The sequence below is a fragment of the Nematolebias whitei genome, chromosome 20, assembly GCF_014905685.2.
Source record: "Nematolebias whitei isolate Nwh7 chromosome 20, NemWhi1, whole genome shotgun sequence".
Taxonomy (NCBI): domain Eukaryota; kingdom Metazoa; phylum Chordata; class Actinopteri; order Cyprinodontiformes; family Rivulidae; genus Nematolebias; species Nematolebias whitei.
Window position 1 is genome coordinate 24,387,179 of NC_056517.1, and position 17,075 is coordinate 24,404,253.

At 41.2% G+C, this 17,075-nt stretch overlaps 1 protein-coding gene across 1 annotated transcript in view; it reads right to left on the reverse strand.

Moving 5' to 3' along the window:
- scrib (scribble planar cell polarity protein) overlaps window positions 1-17,075 on the reverse strand; it is a gene marked incomplete at its 3' end in the record, with an annotated part of 72,422 nt that overhangs the window by 16,817 nt on the left and 38,530 nt on the right. The window contains 13 exon segments of the mRNA XM_037694122.1: window positions 466-585; window positions 2,085-2,273; window positions 2,364-2,657; window positions 2,739-2,849; window positions 3,120-3,356; window positions 5,623-5,703; window positions 9,210-9,527; window positions 9,669-9,746; window positions 9,822-9,911; window positions 12,852-12,914; window positions 15,328-15,699; window positions 15,777-15,962; window positions 16,930-17,055. Of these exon segments, the coding sequence (XP_037550050.1) occupies window positions 466-585; window positions 2,085-2,273; window positions 2,364-2,657; window positions 2,739-2,849; window positions 3,120-3,356; window positions 5,623-5,703; window positions 9,210-9,527; window positions 9,669-9,746; window positions 9,822-9,911; window positions 12,852-12,914; window positions 15,328-15,699; window positions 15,777-15,962; window positions 16,930-17,055 (2,265 nt within the window).

Consider the following 17,075-nt stretch of genomic DNA (forward strand, 5'->3'; position numbering starts at 1 on the left):
CAGAAATATTTCCACATTTGTATTTAAAAGGTAGTCATTACACATAATTTGTGGGTCGAAATGTTTGCAGAGCAGAGACAGAAGCACAACATTTGATAAACAGACCATCGCAGTCCTTCAACTCGGGCAGAAGCTAAAACTAAAAAACAAACAGTGCTGATGTACAGCGGCCGCTCAGGCAGACGCTGAGTAAATGTGGTGTGTATGACCGAACGGGTGAAACGAGTGCTGCTGAAATTCCACCTGCAAACACCAAAGTGCTGCTGCAGCAGAATCGCTGAACAAAACATTTGACTTGTGTTGATGTGAATGCAGCAGGGCTCAGCTTACATGATGCCAAGTTTTACAACAGCCCCTGACGGTCAAAACAAAACTTTTCAAGCCACTAATATAGGAGCTTTTACAGCGAGTCAGTGTCAAGGTCTGACTACAAGTTGACTGGTAACAGTGGGACTTGGATTGTACCTTCTGTATTATGTCCATCTCCTCTGGACTCAGGTCTCGGTCTATAGAAGAAATGCTCTCCATGCTGTTCTTACGAACAATGCCCGTCACAAAAGGATTAGCGATAATCCCAGGAGATGCCTGAAAAAACATATTTTAAAAAAATATTTAAAAAGATGAAAACTTCGTACAGTAGTCCCTCGCCACTTCGCGGTTCGACTTTCGCGGACTCGCTCTTTTGCGGTTTTTCAAAGTAAGATTGTAAACGAGGAAAAAAAATTGTACACGACACGATTGTCAACTTTAATATTACTCACGTGATTGGGACAATACGGGATACTGTACTGTAAAAAGTTAACGAAAAATAAAATACTTTGGACAGGTGCCGCCATTTTGTAGTTTTTTTTAACAATAAACCTACACGGTATCGCCGTTCATAAGGACTACATTTCCCAGAAGCCAGCAATGCTCCGCCCAGACGCCCTGTTGCATTCTGCTTGAAATACTACACGGAAAGTTTTAATCTGATCCGAAATTTTGGCGCTTATTACAGAGACTTCGAAGCCCAGCGGATGCAGTGAGCCACAAGGAACCCACCGAACCGGACCAGAACCGGACCAGAACAGAAGCAGAACCAAATCTCCAGACCTATCGGTGAATCTTGAGAGCTGGCAGTCAGCCTACGAGGACTTCAGAGCGGGACGCACGCTGCTGAAGGTCTGTCGCTACATCCCGAGCTCACAGACTTTTTTTCATCTCTTGGGTCGGAGCAGAACCGAGAGCCACTGCTGTTCTGCAGAGCTGTTAAGTAAAATTTAGTAGCAACATATACGTATGTTGTTAAAACTAGTATGTTTAAGAGTTTAGAACACTCTTTGTGGGCTTCGTCACTGCAGGGCAGGTCTGCAGAAACAGAGACGGACCGGAGCCGAGCAGCTGCTGTTCTGGCTGGTAAGTAAAATATACAGTACTGCACGTATATTGTTAAAATGACGTAGGTTTAAGAGTTTAAAACATTGCAAGACTGTGGGAAGGGTTTATAAAGCCTTAAAATATATATAAATACTAAAATAAATATAATGTCTCTACTTTGCGGATTTTCACTTAATGTGCGGCCGGGGGGGGGGGGGGGGGTTGGAACGTAACCCCCGCAATAAACGAAACGAGAGACTACTATAGAACACCATTTCTAAAGAAGCTGAATCAGCATAAATTAAACACAGTGTAATTATCTAAAATAATTTAAACCCTACATTGAAACAAAAGCATAAAAATATTGCTATAAACCTTGCATTTTGGGTTTTAATCCTAAAACATTCCTTAAGTTCAGGATTTGGACCGACATTCCATCAACAATGGTGCCTTCATGTTTAATCAAGTTATCGTTCATACGTGCACAAACACATCCTGCTGCTGTTGACATCAAATCTAAATGAGCTTTTTTTAAATTAAAATTGTTGTGTTCATGTCTGTATCAACCCCACAGTCAATTTTTAAATAAAAACTATTCACATTGTGACTAATCTGAAATAATTTAAATATTTCTTGGCACCATCAAAAATAATTCTCCAATCCAATTTGTTTTAATGTGGCTGTCAAAGACATATTTTGTTGTTACCTGACAGCTGGAAGTGTCTCACCTCCACAGTTGCAACTTTTCCTGGGTCGAAGCCGTCACACACCAGCAAGACCAGAGAGTCTCCGACGGCACGGAGAACTCGCACCGCCTCTGTGTGAGTCATTCCCAGGAGGCTGTGGTTGTTCACCTCTAGAATGCGCATGCCAACCTGCAGTCTTCCGTCTCGTGCTGCCGCTCCTGTCGAACTCACCTGAAGAAAGCAGCAGCCAAAACGCAGTACGTTTACGTTTCTAATGTTTCTAAATATTAAACCATGTTGAGCTTCAATCAGTTTAAGAACCTTAGAGATGAAGATGCCTTCATCCGTGGGGTCGAAGGGATTTCCAGCATGACCTTTGGCCCCTCCACGGATGCTGATGCCAAGCTTCTCGCCCGGCTGCTTTTGGATCAAAACTTCCTGCATTCCAGGTGGTGAGGGGTCCCTTCGTACCAACATGCATATCTCCTGCTTGTTGGCTAGCAAGGCACGTACGGCTTCCTGGTGAGTGGCGTGTCGCAGGTCGGTGGAGTTCACCTCTAATATTCTATCTCCAACACGCAGGCCGCTTTGACACGCCAGACCGTGAGGAATCACCTGAAGAAACGATGCACGGCCGTGAGTTTTTCTTTTCAGGATTTGGGAAAAATAAACAGGCAGCTCTTTTGTGCCCGGTACCTTTGAGATGAACACCCCGGGCTCACTGATGCCAAAAGGATGACTGGCGTGGTCACTACCTCCAACGATGCTCAGTCCAAGAGGCCCACCTGATTTCACCAGGGTCACCTCCTGTTTGGAAACAGAATGAATCACAACTCCTTTACTGTAAAATGTAAACTCATGAGCTTCTACTACACACAGCATCTCAGCAGGCTAAAGGCTACAGTTCACTCTCAGGCACATCAAGCCTTCGTACCATGCACAATCGTCTTTGGAACTGGACAGCATCAGGAATAAAGCAGAAGCCAAAACAAATAGGCTTCAATAGAGTTTCTGCTGCACACGCCACTGAAACATCTAGAAAAGCTATTCCACATTATGAAATGGCGAAGTCCTCACCTCGATGGGATATTCATCCTCCATTTTCCCCAGGTGGTTCTCTTGAAGGTCGTCCTCCTCCTGGTCTGGAGAATCTGAGGGTTCTGGCGGTGGAGGAGAGTGGGCACGTCTCCTGTTCTGGCCCGGAGAACTTCCACTCGGGTCTCGCTCCACCAGCAGTGAGATGGTGGGGGAGGTGCCAGTAAGGAGCGCTACTGCCTGGTCATGCCTGGCCTCTGTCATGTCTACACCATTGATCTGGATCAACAGTAAAACCAACCACGGAGGGTGTGAGCCCACCAAGAAGCCCCCACATTTCTTTAGAATAAAAGCAGGGTGGAAATGGCATGCCATCACCAGATTCTGTATCTCATCACTCAAAACTAAAAGCCACTTAGTAAAAAACCAAGGGCTGGACAATAATTCGATATCGATGTATATCACAATATACTAGTCCTGTCACGATAAATTTTGCTGGGTGATTAATTATCTCAGAAATTACTGCGATAAACGATAATATTGTTTGAAATTTGACAATAATTAGTAATTATTGTCAAATGAAAAAAAAAAGGTTGGTTAATTTAGTGTGTAGTACCTTTTTTGACCACTGGATGGCAGTATAAGACTGCTTGAACCGAAGGATGGATAGTGAGGGAGCGAGCAGTGTGTCTATTTAAGGAAAATGGGAGGGAGGCCCCTTGATGTGACATGGGCTGTCTCTCCTTCCTTTTTTGGTTCTCAAAATGGCGGACGCTTGGTGTGGTTTGAGCTCTTTAGCATAGCATTTTTCACACAAAGCTTTTAATAATAAATCAGTAAACAACTTTTTAGACAAAAGCATGGGTTTCAACCGTGAATTTTGGAGCTTTGACAAGACGGAGGTTTTTTCCCTGAGGTTGGCCTGTTAGCTTAGCTTATAGCTTAGCTTCTCAGCTTAGCTGCTTTTAGCAATCCAAAAACACAATTTTGGATGGTTAAAACAGATTTTAAAGAGAAAAGAGAAAGGGAGGGGTCAGTGAAGAGCATCGGAATTGAGTCTTTCGTCATCCAGTGTCTTCAGTAGAAAGAGACACGAAGAAACGATAAAGCTGATAAATGAAAATGAGGTAGATCATTTTCATTTATCATGCGATTAATTGATTTATTGTTTATCGCGACAGGCCTAGCTACAGGATCTTCAGTGGAAAAGCAAGAGTGCTGTAACAGCAGGATACTGCAGGCAGGTTAAGCTGGCAGAAATTCAGAGAGAAAAGCAGCAAGAAAGCAAAATACTGTCAATCAAACTCTCTGTGACCTCAAATACTCATGCTGCTATCTTTCCATTTACCCCTCAACACTTTCTTACATTTTCTTGCCTTTGTTTACCTAAAACACAAGTGGAGGTGCGTGGTCCCTCTAAAACGTTTGGTCTACAGTCAACAAAGGCAACCAAAGCAGAGTGGTGATACCATCTTAGTAAGTAATCAGTGTGTGTAATTATATCTACAGATTAATACAAGGAGTTTTCAGCTCTGTCCTATATACTACACTGCTTAATGTTGACAAGCAGAGGTCAGCACTGACCCGACAGTACCAGCTCTTACCGCAGGCTGTAATGCTGCCACAGCTGCTGCTGATGTGGTGAAGGCCATTTACCACATCAGCAGGCTCAGCCAACACCAAACCCACCACCAAGCAGGCAGGGAGGCACACTCAATGCACAAGTGAGCATGCAGAAGGATAGAGTGTAAGAACAGAAAGAAGAAAACTGCCAGAGGAAGAGAGAAGAAGAAACCCAGAGAGGAAGCAAAAAGGATTCTAGGCAGCCGGACAAACTTTGAAACAAACGTATCGTCCATACGATTATAAAAGCAGGACTGCTACTGACGAGGAGTGAGGTAGAGAAAAACGAGGCAAGGCTTGACATGTGATAGGCAGAAGGAATGAAAAAACAAAAAACATCATGCAGAAAACCCCCAAGCTGTGAAATCTAAACAAATAAAACATCTGATTGAAACTTTGTGCGATTAGTTTTCTTCTACATGAATTTAGGAACGAGATGTCTGATTTTAATCTTAATTATGGCAATGTGAGTGATGACAGCAGTGTTTATGGCACAACTATAAATGGACACCAACACTTTTAACAAGAACTAATTTTATTTATTTAACAAAGTTGAGTCAGGTCCTCTGGATGTAATATTTGTCCAGTCATGACTGAAGAAGTCTTTCGGATAAACGACAACACTTTTCAAGTCAGGTCCTCTGGAAAGAAGAATCCGTCCAGAGGATCCGACTCAACCTTGTTAGATTTATCTACCTGGATTATTGAGCATGCATCAGGACTAATTTTGTTTATGATTCCCAGATTAGAAATATTCTGTATTTTGTTCGTACAAGCTGACTGTAAGTATGAATTATATTCCAACAACAAACTTGTTGATTACAGGACCGACAGGAATTATATTTTAAAGAAGTCTGTTTGTAAAGGAAAGTCTGTAGTGAACAAACTGAACAGCCAGATGGAGAAGAACGATGGTACTCACAGAAATCACCCTGTCTCCGACACACAGTGTGCTGTCTCTGTGCGCTGCTCCACCCTCTGCAATCCGAGAGATGTAGATTCCCTGAAAACAAACACGAGACAAGTTTACACAAATATTTCTGCAAGTAACTTTAGCCAAGATTTGGTTTAAGAGGGTTATCAGCTTTGAAACAAAGAAAAATACAGATAATCTGTGAATGTGCTGCACCTAATAACACCTTACTTATAGCACACCAGAAATCCTTCCAATATAATCTGTCACAGGTCAGCATAGGCCTGTCATGATAACACATTTTGCTGGGCGATTGTCTTAGAAATTATTGTACATGTACACATGTTGAAATCAGGTCTCTCTTGTAAATGAGTCCTCAAGGCTCAATGGGATTTACCTGTATAAATAAAGGTTGATTGATATTGCGATAAACGATAATATCGTTTGAAATTTGACAATAATTAATAATTATTGTCAAATTTAAGAAGGAATGTTGGTTAATTTGTTTTGAGTGTAGCACTTCTTTTGACCACTCGATGGAAGTATAAGACTGTTTGACCTGAAGGATGGATAGTGAGGGAGTGAGCAGCGTGTCTCTTTAAGAAAAATGGGAGGAAGGTCCCTTTGACGCCACATGGGCTTTCTCTCCTTCCTTTTTTTGTTTCTCAAAATGGCAGACGTTTGGTGTGGTTTGAGCGCTTTAGCATAGCATTTTTCACACAACGCTTTTAATTTAAAAAAATCAGTAAACAAGTTCTCAGCCTCTTTTTGCAGAGAAAAACAACTTTTTAGACGAAGGCACGGGTTTTAACCGTGAATTTTGGAGCTTCAACAAGACAGAGGTTTTCCTCCCCCCGAGGTCGGCCTGTTAGCTTAGCTTGTAGCTTAGCTTCTCAGCTTAGCTGCTTTTAACGATCCAAAAACACGATTTTGGACAATTAAAATAGATTTTAAAGAGAAAAGAGAAAGGGAGGGGTCAGTGAAGAGCACCGGAGTTGAGCCTTTTGTCATCCAGTGTCTTCAATAGAAAGAGAGACACAAAGATAAAGCTGATAAATGAAAATGGGGTCGATAATTTTCATTCATCGTGCGATTAATTGATTTATTGTTTACTGTGACAGGCCTAGCTCAGCATTCGTGTTGGTAAAATGTGAAGTTTGGAACTAGGATTAACCAGTTTGATCACAGTGAGTCTGACTAGGTTATAATTTTAGATCACACTGTAAACTTTAAGTTTAAACTGTAAGTCTCTCTTGTAAATGAGTCCCCGAGGCTCAGTGGGATTAACTTGTATAAATAAAGGTTGAATGAATGAAAAGAATTGTGACCACAACTGCACCTAATTAAAAAAAATAAAGTAAAATACTCTGTCATTAAAAGAAACATTTGTTTAAGCACCCTCAGAGATATGATCTCTCAGAAAACTTAAAACGCTTTGATCAAGAAAATAAAGCCATGCTAAGCTTTGCTGTTCCATGTAAGCAGAATATGTGAACACATGCAGGATCAGTCGGCTGCATCACAACTTCACATTATCAAACAATAAGACAAAAGTAACAGCATCCATTAAAAATCTTCTGAAAGAGGAGCAAGACTTACAGGCAACCAGCCTAAATGGGGTGTTCATAAGTCCTTTCCTTTTTGTAAGCTCGTTGAGCTGTATGAGATGCAGGGCAGGGCTGTACTGGTCCAAGCATACACCTCACCATTCAACCATGTCCAATTACAGAGGATCTATCAGGTTTCAAGACTGGCTATTCATATCTCTGTCGCCCTGGTGATGACTGGAAACGCTGTAGCAAGAATATGCAACACTAAAAGACTGATCTTTCACTCAGACAGTTACAGCAGACACGTTGTGACTTAACCTCTCAACTTCCGATACCACTCCTGTCACTGGCCCAACAAGAGGATGTTTAATTTCCAGTATGACTGTGTCTACAGATGTCAACGTCTTGTCAGAACCATCTTTCTTTTTGAGGTGATCCAGATGAATCTTCTTCTTTGGGCTTTTCCCTCTTCAGGGGTCGCCACAGCGAGTCATCCTCCTCCATCTCACTCTGTCCTCACTCCAACTACCTCCATGTCCTCTCTAACTGCATCCATTCATCTCCTCTGTCTTTTTCCTGGCAGCTGCATTTCTAACATCCTTCTACCAGTATACCCACTGTCCCTCCTCTGGACATGTCCAAACCATCTCAGTCTGGTCTCTCTAACTTTATCTCCCAGTTGTTCAATCTGTGCTGTACCTCTGATGAACTCATTCCTAATCTTATCCATCCTTGTCACTCCTAAGGAGAACCTCAACATCTTCATTTCTGCCACTTCCAGTTATTTCTCCTGTCTTTTTGTCCAGGTCTCTGTCTCCAGACCAGACAACATAGCTGGTCTCACCACTGTCTTGTAAACTTTTCCTTTGACCTTTGCTGACACCCTTTTTTCATAAATCACTGCTGAAACTTTTCTCCATCCACTCCTTCCTGCCTGGACTCTCTTCTTCATCTTTGTCACACTCCCCATTTTCCTGGACAGTGGACCCCAAGTACTTGAAGTCCTGCACCTTTGTGACCTCTGCTCCTTGTAGCCTCACTGTTCCACTGGCCTCCCTCTCATCCATACACATCATTGTTTCCTCTCCCATTATACAAGTGGGGTCCCCTGCCTCGTCAACAGAACAGATTTTTCTAAATCCATAAAGACACAATGGCGTTCTTTCTGACCCTCTCTGTACTTCATCATCAAGAATCAAGCAAAGCAAAGATGGCATCTGTGGTGCTCTTTCTTGGCATGAAACCATACTGCTGCTCACAAATAGTCACCTCTTGTCTAAGTCTAGTTCCGCAACTCTCCCAGATCTTCATTGTTTGGCTCATCAACTTCATTCCCCTGTAGCTGCTACGACTCTGTACATCACCCTTGTTCTTAAAAATGACAGCTACTCCATTTCTCTTTCTATCCACACTATGGTAAAACAATTTAAACCCTGCTCCAATGCTGCAAGCCTTGCTGTCCACTTGGTGTCGTGGACAAATAAAACATCTACCTTCCTTCTCTGCATCATGTCAGCCAGCTCTCTACTTTTACATGTCAATGACCACACATTTAGAGTTGCCACCATCAGTCCTACATTATTGGACTTCCCATCAGGGGTGTCAAACTCACTTACAAAAGATGGCCAAAATAAAAAAAAATTCAAACTAAGGGACAGTTTCAGAATCTACATCAACTCAAGTTGGATACCAACATCTCTTCTTGGTTGCAGGTTCCTTGACAAGAGTTTGATTTGTCTCATACATTCTCGGTTGCACTACACATCATAATCAAAGATTATTGAAAAAAATTTAAAGTGACAAAAGTATTTTACATTTAAAATACCATCTTGGGGCCAGATAAGATGTCAACGAGGGCCACATTTGGCCCCCGGGCCTTGAGTTTGAGACATGTGTCCTAGATATTCCTACTTACCTCACATATTTTAATGTCACTCAGAAGTATTTATAACCTGCCATTAAGTCTTATATTTATATATTTAAAATTATTATTTCACAGACACATTGTCAGAAGTTGTTAATGTTTTTTTTTGTTTGTTTTGTTACCGTGTCTCCTGTACGGTAAGGTGTAGAGCCTTTGCCCCCTGCAATGCTGAATCCCAGGCCCTTGTCGTTGCGGATCAGACAGGTGGAGAATCGCTGCCTGGGTCCGCTGGGACTGGTCTCCAAGTTGAAGGCAAGGCCGCTGCTCCGCCTCTCCCGTGGGAAGTAGTCGTCCTCGGGCCTGAGCGGTGTGGTGGTGATGGCATTCTCTGGCTCCACCATGCGCTCCCTCAGTACAGTCATGGAAACTGTAGCACCGGAGCTACGCAGAGCTTCCACCGCTGTGTGATGCTCAGCTTCATGAAGGTCTACACCATTTACCTGTGAAAGACAGGTTCGACTTCTGGTATTCTTTAGAAAAATCACTATTGTAAAATTCAGTCTCTTTATGTTTTTAGATATTTTTTAGAGAAAATATCAATTTATGTTAACCCTTGCAAGCATTCTCAAAAGGATCTTTACCTCTAGAAGCTTATCTCCAACTTTCACCCCTGCTCTTGCTGCAGGACCATTTTCAGATACTCTGGAGATAAAGATTCCCTTAAAACACAAAGAGAACATTTAAAATCTGTTTGCCTCGCACTAAGTTGAACAAACTCCGGGAACTTGTCTCACCTCGTCATCTCCTTTGTAAGGCGTAGATCCTTTTCCTCCAGCGATGCTGATGCCCAGACCACCCGTTTGTCGGACAATGATCAATGAGTGCTGCAAGTTGGACAGGACGGAGTCAAACACAAGCAGTGAAGCTTCACAACAGAACTGATCTAGAGCAGATTCAGGAGGGGATGAGATTACAATAAAACTATTTGTTTCATAAACTTAAAAAAAAATCTAGTCATTGTTGGACTCAGTGCTTTTGGTTCTAAATAACCTCCCTCTGTCTGGTGGTGTCAGTCAGTGCTGCATCTTTTAATTGCAGCAAAACATAAATGCTGAACATTTTAAAGCTTGTTCAAAGCAGGAAATAAAAGCTGATGCGCATGAATAACCTGTAAGCAGCTATTTAAATAAAAATATAAAACATGAGAAGTTCTGCAGCTGAATTAAACAATAACTCCTGAATACAAATTCAGAAGGTATTTGGGAAAAAAAAAAAAACTAGAAAATGGAACATTAATGCCCAACAAGTTGTGTTCTCTGTCCATTTGTAAACCATTCAGATAAAAAAAAAGATGAATGGAGACGATGGGAAAAAGATGCGTAAAGAGACGTTGGACGTTCATGCATGTGGAAATCAGTTTGTCATGCAGTCAAGCCTTCAGATAATTTATAATGAAACTAAATTGTTCATCAAGTTAATGGTCTTACAAAAAAAAAAGGGGGTAAAATGTATTTTATCTTGAATGTTGAAATGATAAAAAAAAGATGATATAATGTAAAAAGTACTTGTAAAGGAATTACACAAGAAACTAGGGCTGGACAATAATTCGATATCAATATATATCACGATACATTTTTATTCAATAACGGTGATATGAATTTTAAGCACATTTTCGATATTTTGACATTACGATACGATTACAGCGTTTCATTGATGCATTTCTTATTCTGTTCTGGTTGAAGCGGCCGCTTCAGTTTCAACCCGAACAGAAAAAGCCGCGACACGACGACGTGAGCGCGTGGTGACGTACACCACAGCTCCAAGGAGTCAGCGGTAGCAGGCTAGGCTAAGCTCCAACACGTGAGTGCCCATGACCATCAGAATGTGACTGAACAAGCTTTGACAAGCGAAGAGAAAGCAGATGACATAAGTGATAAGAGAGGAAAGACTGATTTGGCGGTGTGGAAATGATTCGGCTTTCTAAGATCCGATAAACTGCAGGTTTCAGTGTGCTGCAAAAGTGACGGAGAGTCGTTCCAACTAGTGGTGGGAACACATCTAACTTGTTCCACTCGATAGAATCAGAAGATGAAGCACAATGAAGGTTGAGCCAACATGTCCCTGAAAGAGTATGTTAGATTATGTTGTTGTTTAAAGCTAAAAATATTAATATTGACAAAGTTGAGAGTTTTATGTTTATTTGACGATGATTTCAAATTTCTTTGAAGGTTAAATACAAATAAAAAGTGAAGGTTAATTTATCTGTACAGTTTGTACACTTTCTGAGGCTTTTATATTGTTTGTATCGATATCGGAATTATATCGTGATAAAAGTTTAGGCCATATCGTCCAGCCCTACAAGAAACTGATAGAAAATACAGCCGAGCAAATATCAAACATGCTTTTTCTTGTATTTTAAAGTTCAAAGTTGATATAGAAGCCTAAAGTTTAAACGTTAAAAAATACATAATTCACATAAAACTCTTTTTCTGGTGTGTGTATACACTATATGGCCAGATGTTTTTGGCCAACCTGTTAATTGTTGATTTCGAGTGTTTCAGTCTCGGACTCCAGTGACGGTCAAGTGCTTCAACATACCAAAACATTTTTGTTTCCAACTTTGTGGCAACACTTTGGTTACAGCCATTTTATATTGTTCTTCCATGATCACAGCAGGGACTATACAGACATGGTTTGATGAGTTTGTTGTGGAAGAGCATGACTACACAGAGAGTTGACCTCAAACTAATCGATCATCTTTGGAATGAACTGGAACGGAGAGCTCCTTGTTCAATGCTTCTCCTCATAGATGTTCTACAGATTGAATGGGCACAAATCTCCACAGAATCCCTCCAGCATCTTGTAGCAAGCCTTCTGAGAAGAGTGGAAGGTGTTCTAGCTGCAAAAGTAGGACCAACTTCATGCACCCCAAACTGGTGTGATGGTCAGGTGTGGCCAAATACTTCTGTTCATATAGTGTATGAAGGACGTTGTAGGAAGTTGGTGAAATTGAGTCACCACAGCACAAACACACCATTTATTCCAGGAATACAAGGAATAGTGTAACAGCGAGCGAAGCAGCAGGTTTAGAGAAAATATGGAGGTGTAGTGTGACAGAACCTGTTGCTGGACTGAGACTTAAATATGTAAAGCTGAGTAAAATTCAGCCATTGACAAACATGAATGTGTTAAATCTACACTCCTCAGCCACTTTCACTGGTACACCTGTTCAATCGCATGTTGCAACAAACAGTCAATCTACATGGCAGGAACTCAAGCGACTTGCTGAACTTCAAAATGAGCATCAGAATGGGAAGGAACGGAGATCTAAGTGAACCTGGTGTGGTTTTTGGTGCTGGATGGGCTGGTGTGAGTATTTCAGAAACTCTTGATCTACTGGGATTTTCTTGTACAACCATCTCTGATTAGATACTTGTGTTAATAAGCAACTGAACAGATGTATCTTATAAAATAGTTGGTGGGAGTATTTCTTAAAAGGCTATTAGAAACAATTAAATTAAGAAACACAGGTAGCAGTATGAAATCACGCTGCATTAGACCCATATGATGCAGTTACCGGTACATGATGCAAGAGCACTCTGGTAGTTCACCAAAACCACATGTAACACTGAGTCCTGCATCCAGGTCCTGCCACACTGACACTCCAGTAACAGAGCTCTGTTAGGGGCCTTCTTTCTGACTGGCTTAGATTAAGATTAAGTGTATATTTGTGTGTGTTTTCTCTACTTCTTAAACCTGTGATAGAGAGAGAGGGTGAGTGAGCGAGAGAAAGACACGCTGGATGGGAAAGCGTAGGTACAGACCTCTTCCTCCTCAATTCGAGCAGGTTCAATCAGCAGATTATTGACTTGATCAAATGACACCCCCTGTTAGGACAGGAACCAGCGAGAAGCATGCGGATTAGTCAGGCCAAAATTAAATACGCGCTCATTCACACTCGCATGAAAAAAAAAGATCTTCACACTCTCCGTTTACTTCAACCACTCATCACTATCTGCTTGCAGCGACCACCTTGAAGCAGACGTGACTCCACACTCGCTCCCCAGCCACCAAAAGCAAATACAGGCAGAGATGGAAAGACGAGACCAATGATCTGAGCCAGGGTGCAAAAAAATACACAAGTGTGCAGTCAGAGCAAACAAAAGATAGCAAAAGCTCCCAAACCAGAACAAGCCCAGCCTCTAAACCATTAAAAGAAACTCCCTCCTGTAGAAAACCCTAGCAGATCTATAGTAGGTTTGTTAGGATGATACAGGCCAGAGCAACCTTGGAGTGGAGGGGGAAAAAAAAAATTCAATACGCCTCTTTGTTTGACGCAGGAATTAATTTGTTAGTGGTTTCAAATATTAGAAATGTAATTATAAAATTAAAGTGCACTAAACTTAATGTCCTTGCCCTCAGCATCACTACATTAGGTGTCCTTTACCAGCGAGATGACAGCAGTGGAAAAGTTGCTACAACAAGATTTACATTGTGTAGCTATACTAATAGATTATCCAGCAGTTATTTGGATTTTCTATATCAAAATAGATAAATTAGAATAATTAAATTACCAGTACAGTAGTCCCTCGCTACTTCGCGGTTTTATATATATATATATATATATATATATATATATACATACATACATATACTATGATAAACTACTATTTACTACCAGTACTTGTCCTACTTAGCTGTTTTTCACTTATCGCGAGGCTTCAGGGTGCGGATCCCCCGCGAAAAACGAGGGACTACTGTATTGCTGGAAATGTATCATGTGACATTTAATGTGAGGTATCCTGCTCTAACGTTGGTATAAACTTATCCACACATCAGTGGCTCCCAAAGTTGGAGCCAGGAGCCCAATGGTATGTATGTAGTATTGAGAACTAAGGTCTACAGTGAATCAAATTAAAGTAAAAGGTGAAAAAAAGTATAATATTTAGCTTGAATTAATAACGAGTAGCGCGCTCATGTCCCCTGTTGCTGAGGGAATTAAAAAGTGAAGGTTTGTGGTTTTTCAGATAAGTATTTTTCTGGACTGCAATAGAACAGAGAATGTAGGAAAACATTTATGTTTGTAGTGCAAAATACTCAAGTGGGTTACCATAGATGGCCCACTTGAACAGGTGGGTCTTGGCCACCATAGATTAATCTTCAGCCACCTCACCGACCCCCTTAATCATTTGAGAAAACTATACTTTTAAGCAATATAAAAACTATATTTTCCCAAGTTACCATGCTCACAAGGACGGATGAATGGTACTTCCAATTCCCCCTCTTCACTCCGCATCCAGGGATGAAAAACAACATAATACTTGATGGGACTTTTTGTTAAATGGCTTATTAGTATGTTTTTTATACTTCAACCAGCAATAGCTGAGTCTCTTCTCATTTTATTTTGTGGGTTGAAAGTTAAAAAGCTCAGGAACCGCATCACTGGTTGACACCTGAAGGGTCGTTCACAAAAAGGCTAATTTGACCTTAACAGTCACAAAGTTATTATCTCTATATGATACAAATATGGCTTATTGAATCTCACATTCCAGCTCTGCCAGTACATGCTGTGGCTGGTCTGAGTTCAGCCACACAAACAGATCAGTTCTCATAGAAATAAACATAAAACAAATTTGGTGAGCTGATCGTTGTGTTAAAATTTTTTTTTAACGGTAAAAATAAACAGATCTCATTCATCCGTCAAATACTAAAACCACCATTAACATGAGCAGACTTCACTCACATCATTCATACAAACTGGCGTGTTGCTCACAGTGTTATAAAAGCAGCGTGTGGAATTATCTTTATTTGATTAAATCAGCGGGTAATGGCAGGAGGTTTAGTTCTTAACTGAACCAGTGTTGTGAAAAAAAAGGGATAGTTCGTCAATCTCTATGTTACTTGCATGTGGGCAAAGTGCAGTCCTGAAAAAGCTCTTTAGCTGATCTTTCACATGTGAGAAGATTATCTACTGTTAGTGTCAGATGTGAGCTAGTCTTGTGTTTGTGTTTGGGATGAAGTTGGCAGACTTGTGCTTAAGATATCAACTTGTGAAAAGTGATCCCCTTCAATCATTGCTTATGGCTCTGCACTCAACATCTGGTCTTAATTAACAGCAGATCACTCAAAAGCATAATGCAGGTGGTCAGGATGGTAAAACAGTATGAAGTGCTGCCAAAGAGAAGAAAATACTTCCATGTATAATGTAACTATGATTTAATTTTCTGCTGTGTGTCAAATAATGTTGTTTTTCTTGTTATATCCCAGACTACATCCTGTCAGAGTCTGAATCTGCTTCACCTTTACTTGACTGGAGTTTCCCTGATTCTGGATGTCCTCCAGTTCTTCTATTCTATGATGGTGCTGAGGGGTACAAACACTCTCCTCCTCCTCCTCCTCCTCCTCTTCCTCCTCCTCCTCGTCTTCAGCCTGTGTTGCAGAGTTAAGCCCCTCGGGACTGAAGCCCTGCAGCAGTGCAGCCACAGCTTCAGGTTTGGGCAGCTTGGTGATTTTGAAGTGCTTCTTGTAGTGTGGCGTGTCCTTTCTGATCAGCCGCTGCTTCTCCATTGGAACAGCTGGGCTCTCATCTTCCTCATCACTCCTCTCGCCGTTCTCCCTGTCATCATCATCCCCTTCACGGATGATGGGTTCTTCTGCAAAGTGCACAGTTGGCTGGACAAAAGGGATTCAGTTAAGAGTTTTACTTGGAGACTAGCTGTAGCTGACTTTTACTAATGCTAGTATTTTACCTCAATGTACTCCACCTCCATCTCATCCAAGTCTTCCTCCTCCTGAGGGGACTGGCGATCCACAAAAGCTTCTCTCTGTGAGGTAACAGCCAGATTTTTTCTGTCTTCATGGGACGTGGCTGACAGGGTGCTGTTTGAAGCCTGGGAGTCGTGGCTCTGATTGGAAACGTCACTGAGACGATTCTCCTGGAAACAAATACATCATTTCAACTCGTTTGTGTCCAGCCGACCAGGAGATGAGCCAAATAAGAGGAACATGTTCGCTCGTCGCTGTGCTCTATAAAGATGGTAACAGCAGTTTTAAAACCAGAAGCAGCATAGATTTAAAAAAAAAATTACAAACAGTGTTCAAGTTAGGCATGTCACAACAACATATTTTGCTGGGCGATTAATTGTCTCAGAAATTATTGCGATAAACGATAACATTGAAATTTGACAATAATTAGTAGTTGTCAAATTTAAAAAGAAATGTTGATTAATTTATTTTGAGTGTAGTACATTTTTTTGACCACCTGATGGCAGTATAAGACTGAACTGAAAGATGGATAGTGAGGGAGTGAGCAGCGTCTCTAAGAAAAATGGGAGGGAGGCCCCTTGATGTGACATGGGCAGTCTCTCTTTCCCTTTTTTCGGTTCTCAAAATGGCAGACGCTCGGTGTGGTTTGAGCTTTTTAGCATTTTTCACACAAAGCTTTTAATAAAAAAAAATAATCTATAAACAAGTTCTCAGCTTCTTTTTGCAGAGGAAAAACTTTATTACACAAAGGCACGGGTTTCAACCGTGAATTTTGGAGCTTCGGCAAGACGGAGGTATTTTCCCCAAGGTCGGCCTGTTAGCTTAGCTTAGCTTCTCAACTTAGCTTCTCAGCTTAGCTGCTTTTAACAATCCAAAAATGTGATTTTGGTTCATTAAAATGGATTTTAAAGAGAAAAGAAAAAGGGAGGGGTCAGTGAAGAGCACCAGAGTTGAGCCTTTTGTCATCCAGTGTCTTCAGTAGAAAGAGAGAGACACGAAGAAACAATAAAGTCGATAAATGAAAATGAGGTTGATAATTTTCATTTATCATGTGATTAATTGGTTTATTGTTTATCGCGACAGGCCTAGTTCAAGTGCCTGTATTTTTTAGACTTATCAGTAGTTAGATTTTGGTACCTGTGGGTTGTGTGACTCTTCTTCTCCATCAGGTCTGGAGGAGTAGGCTTCATACCTCCTCTCCTCTATCACCTTCTTCATCACCTTCAGCTCACTGGGGTGTGGTGTGGCTCTGCGCTGGAGGCCCTGAAATAAATAAATAAATT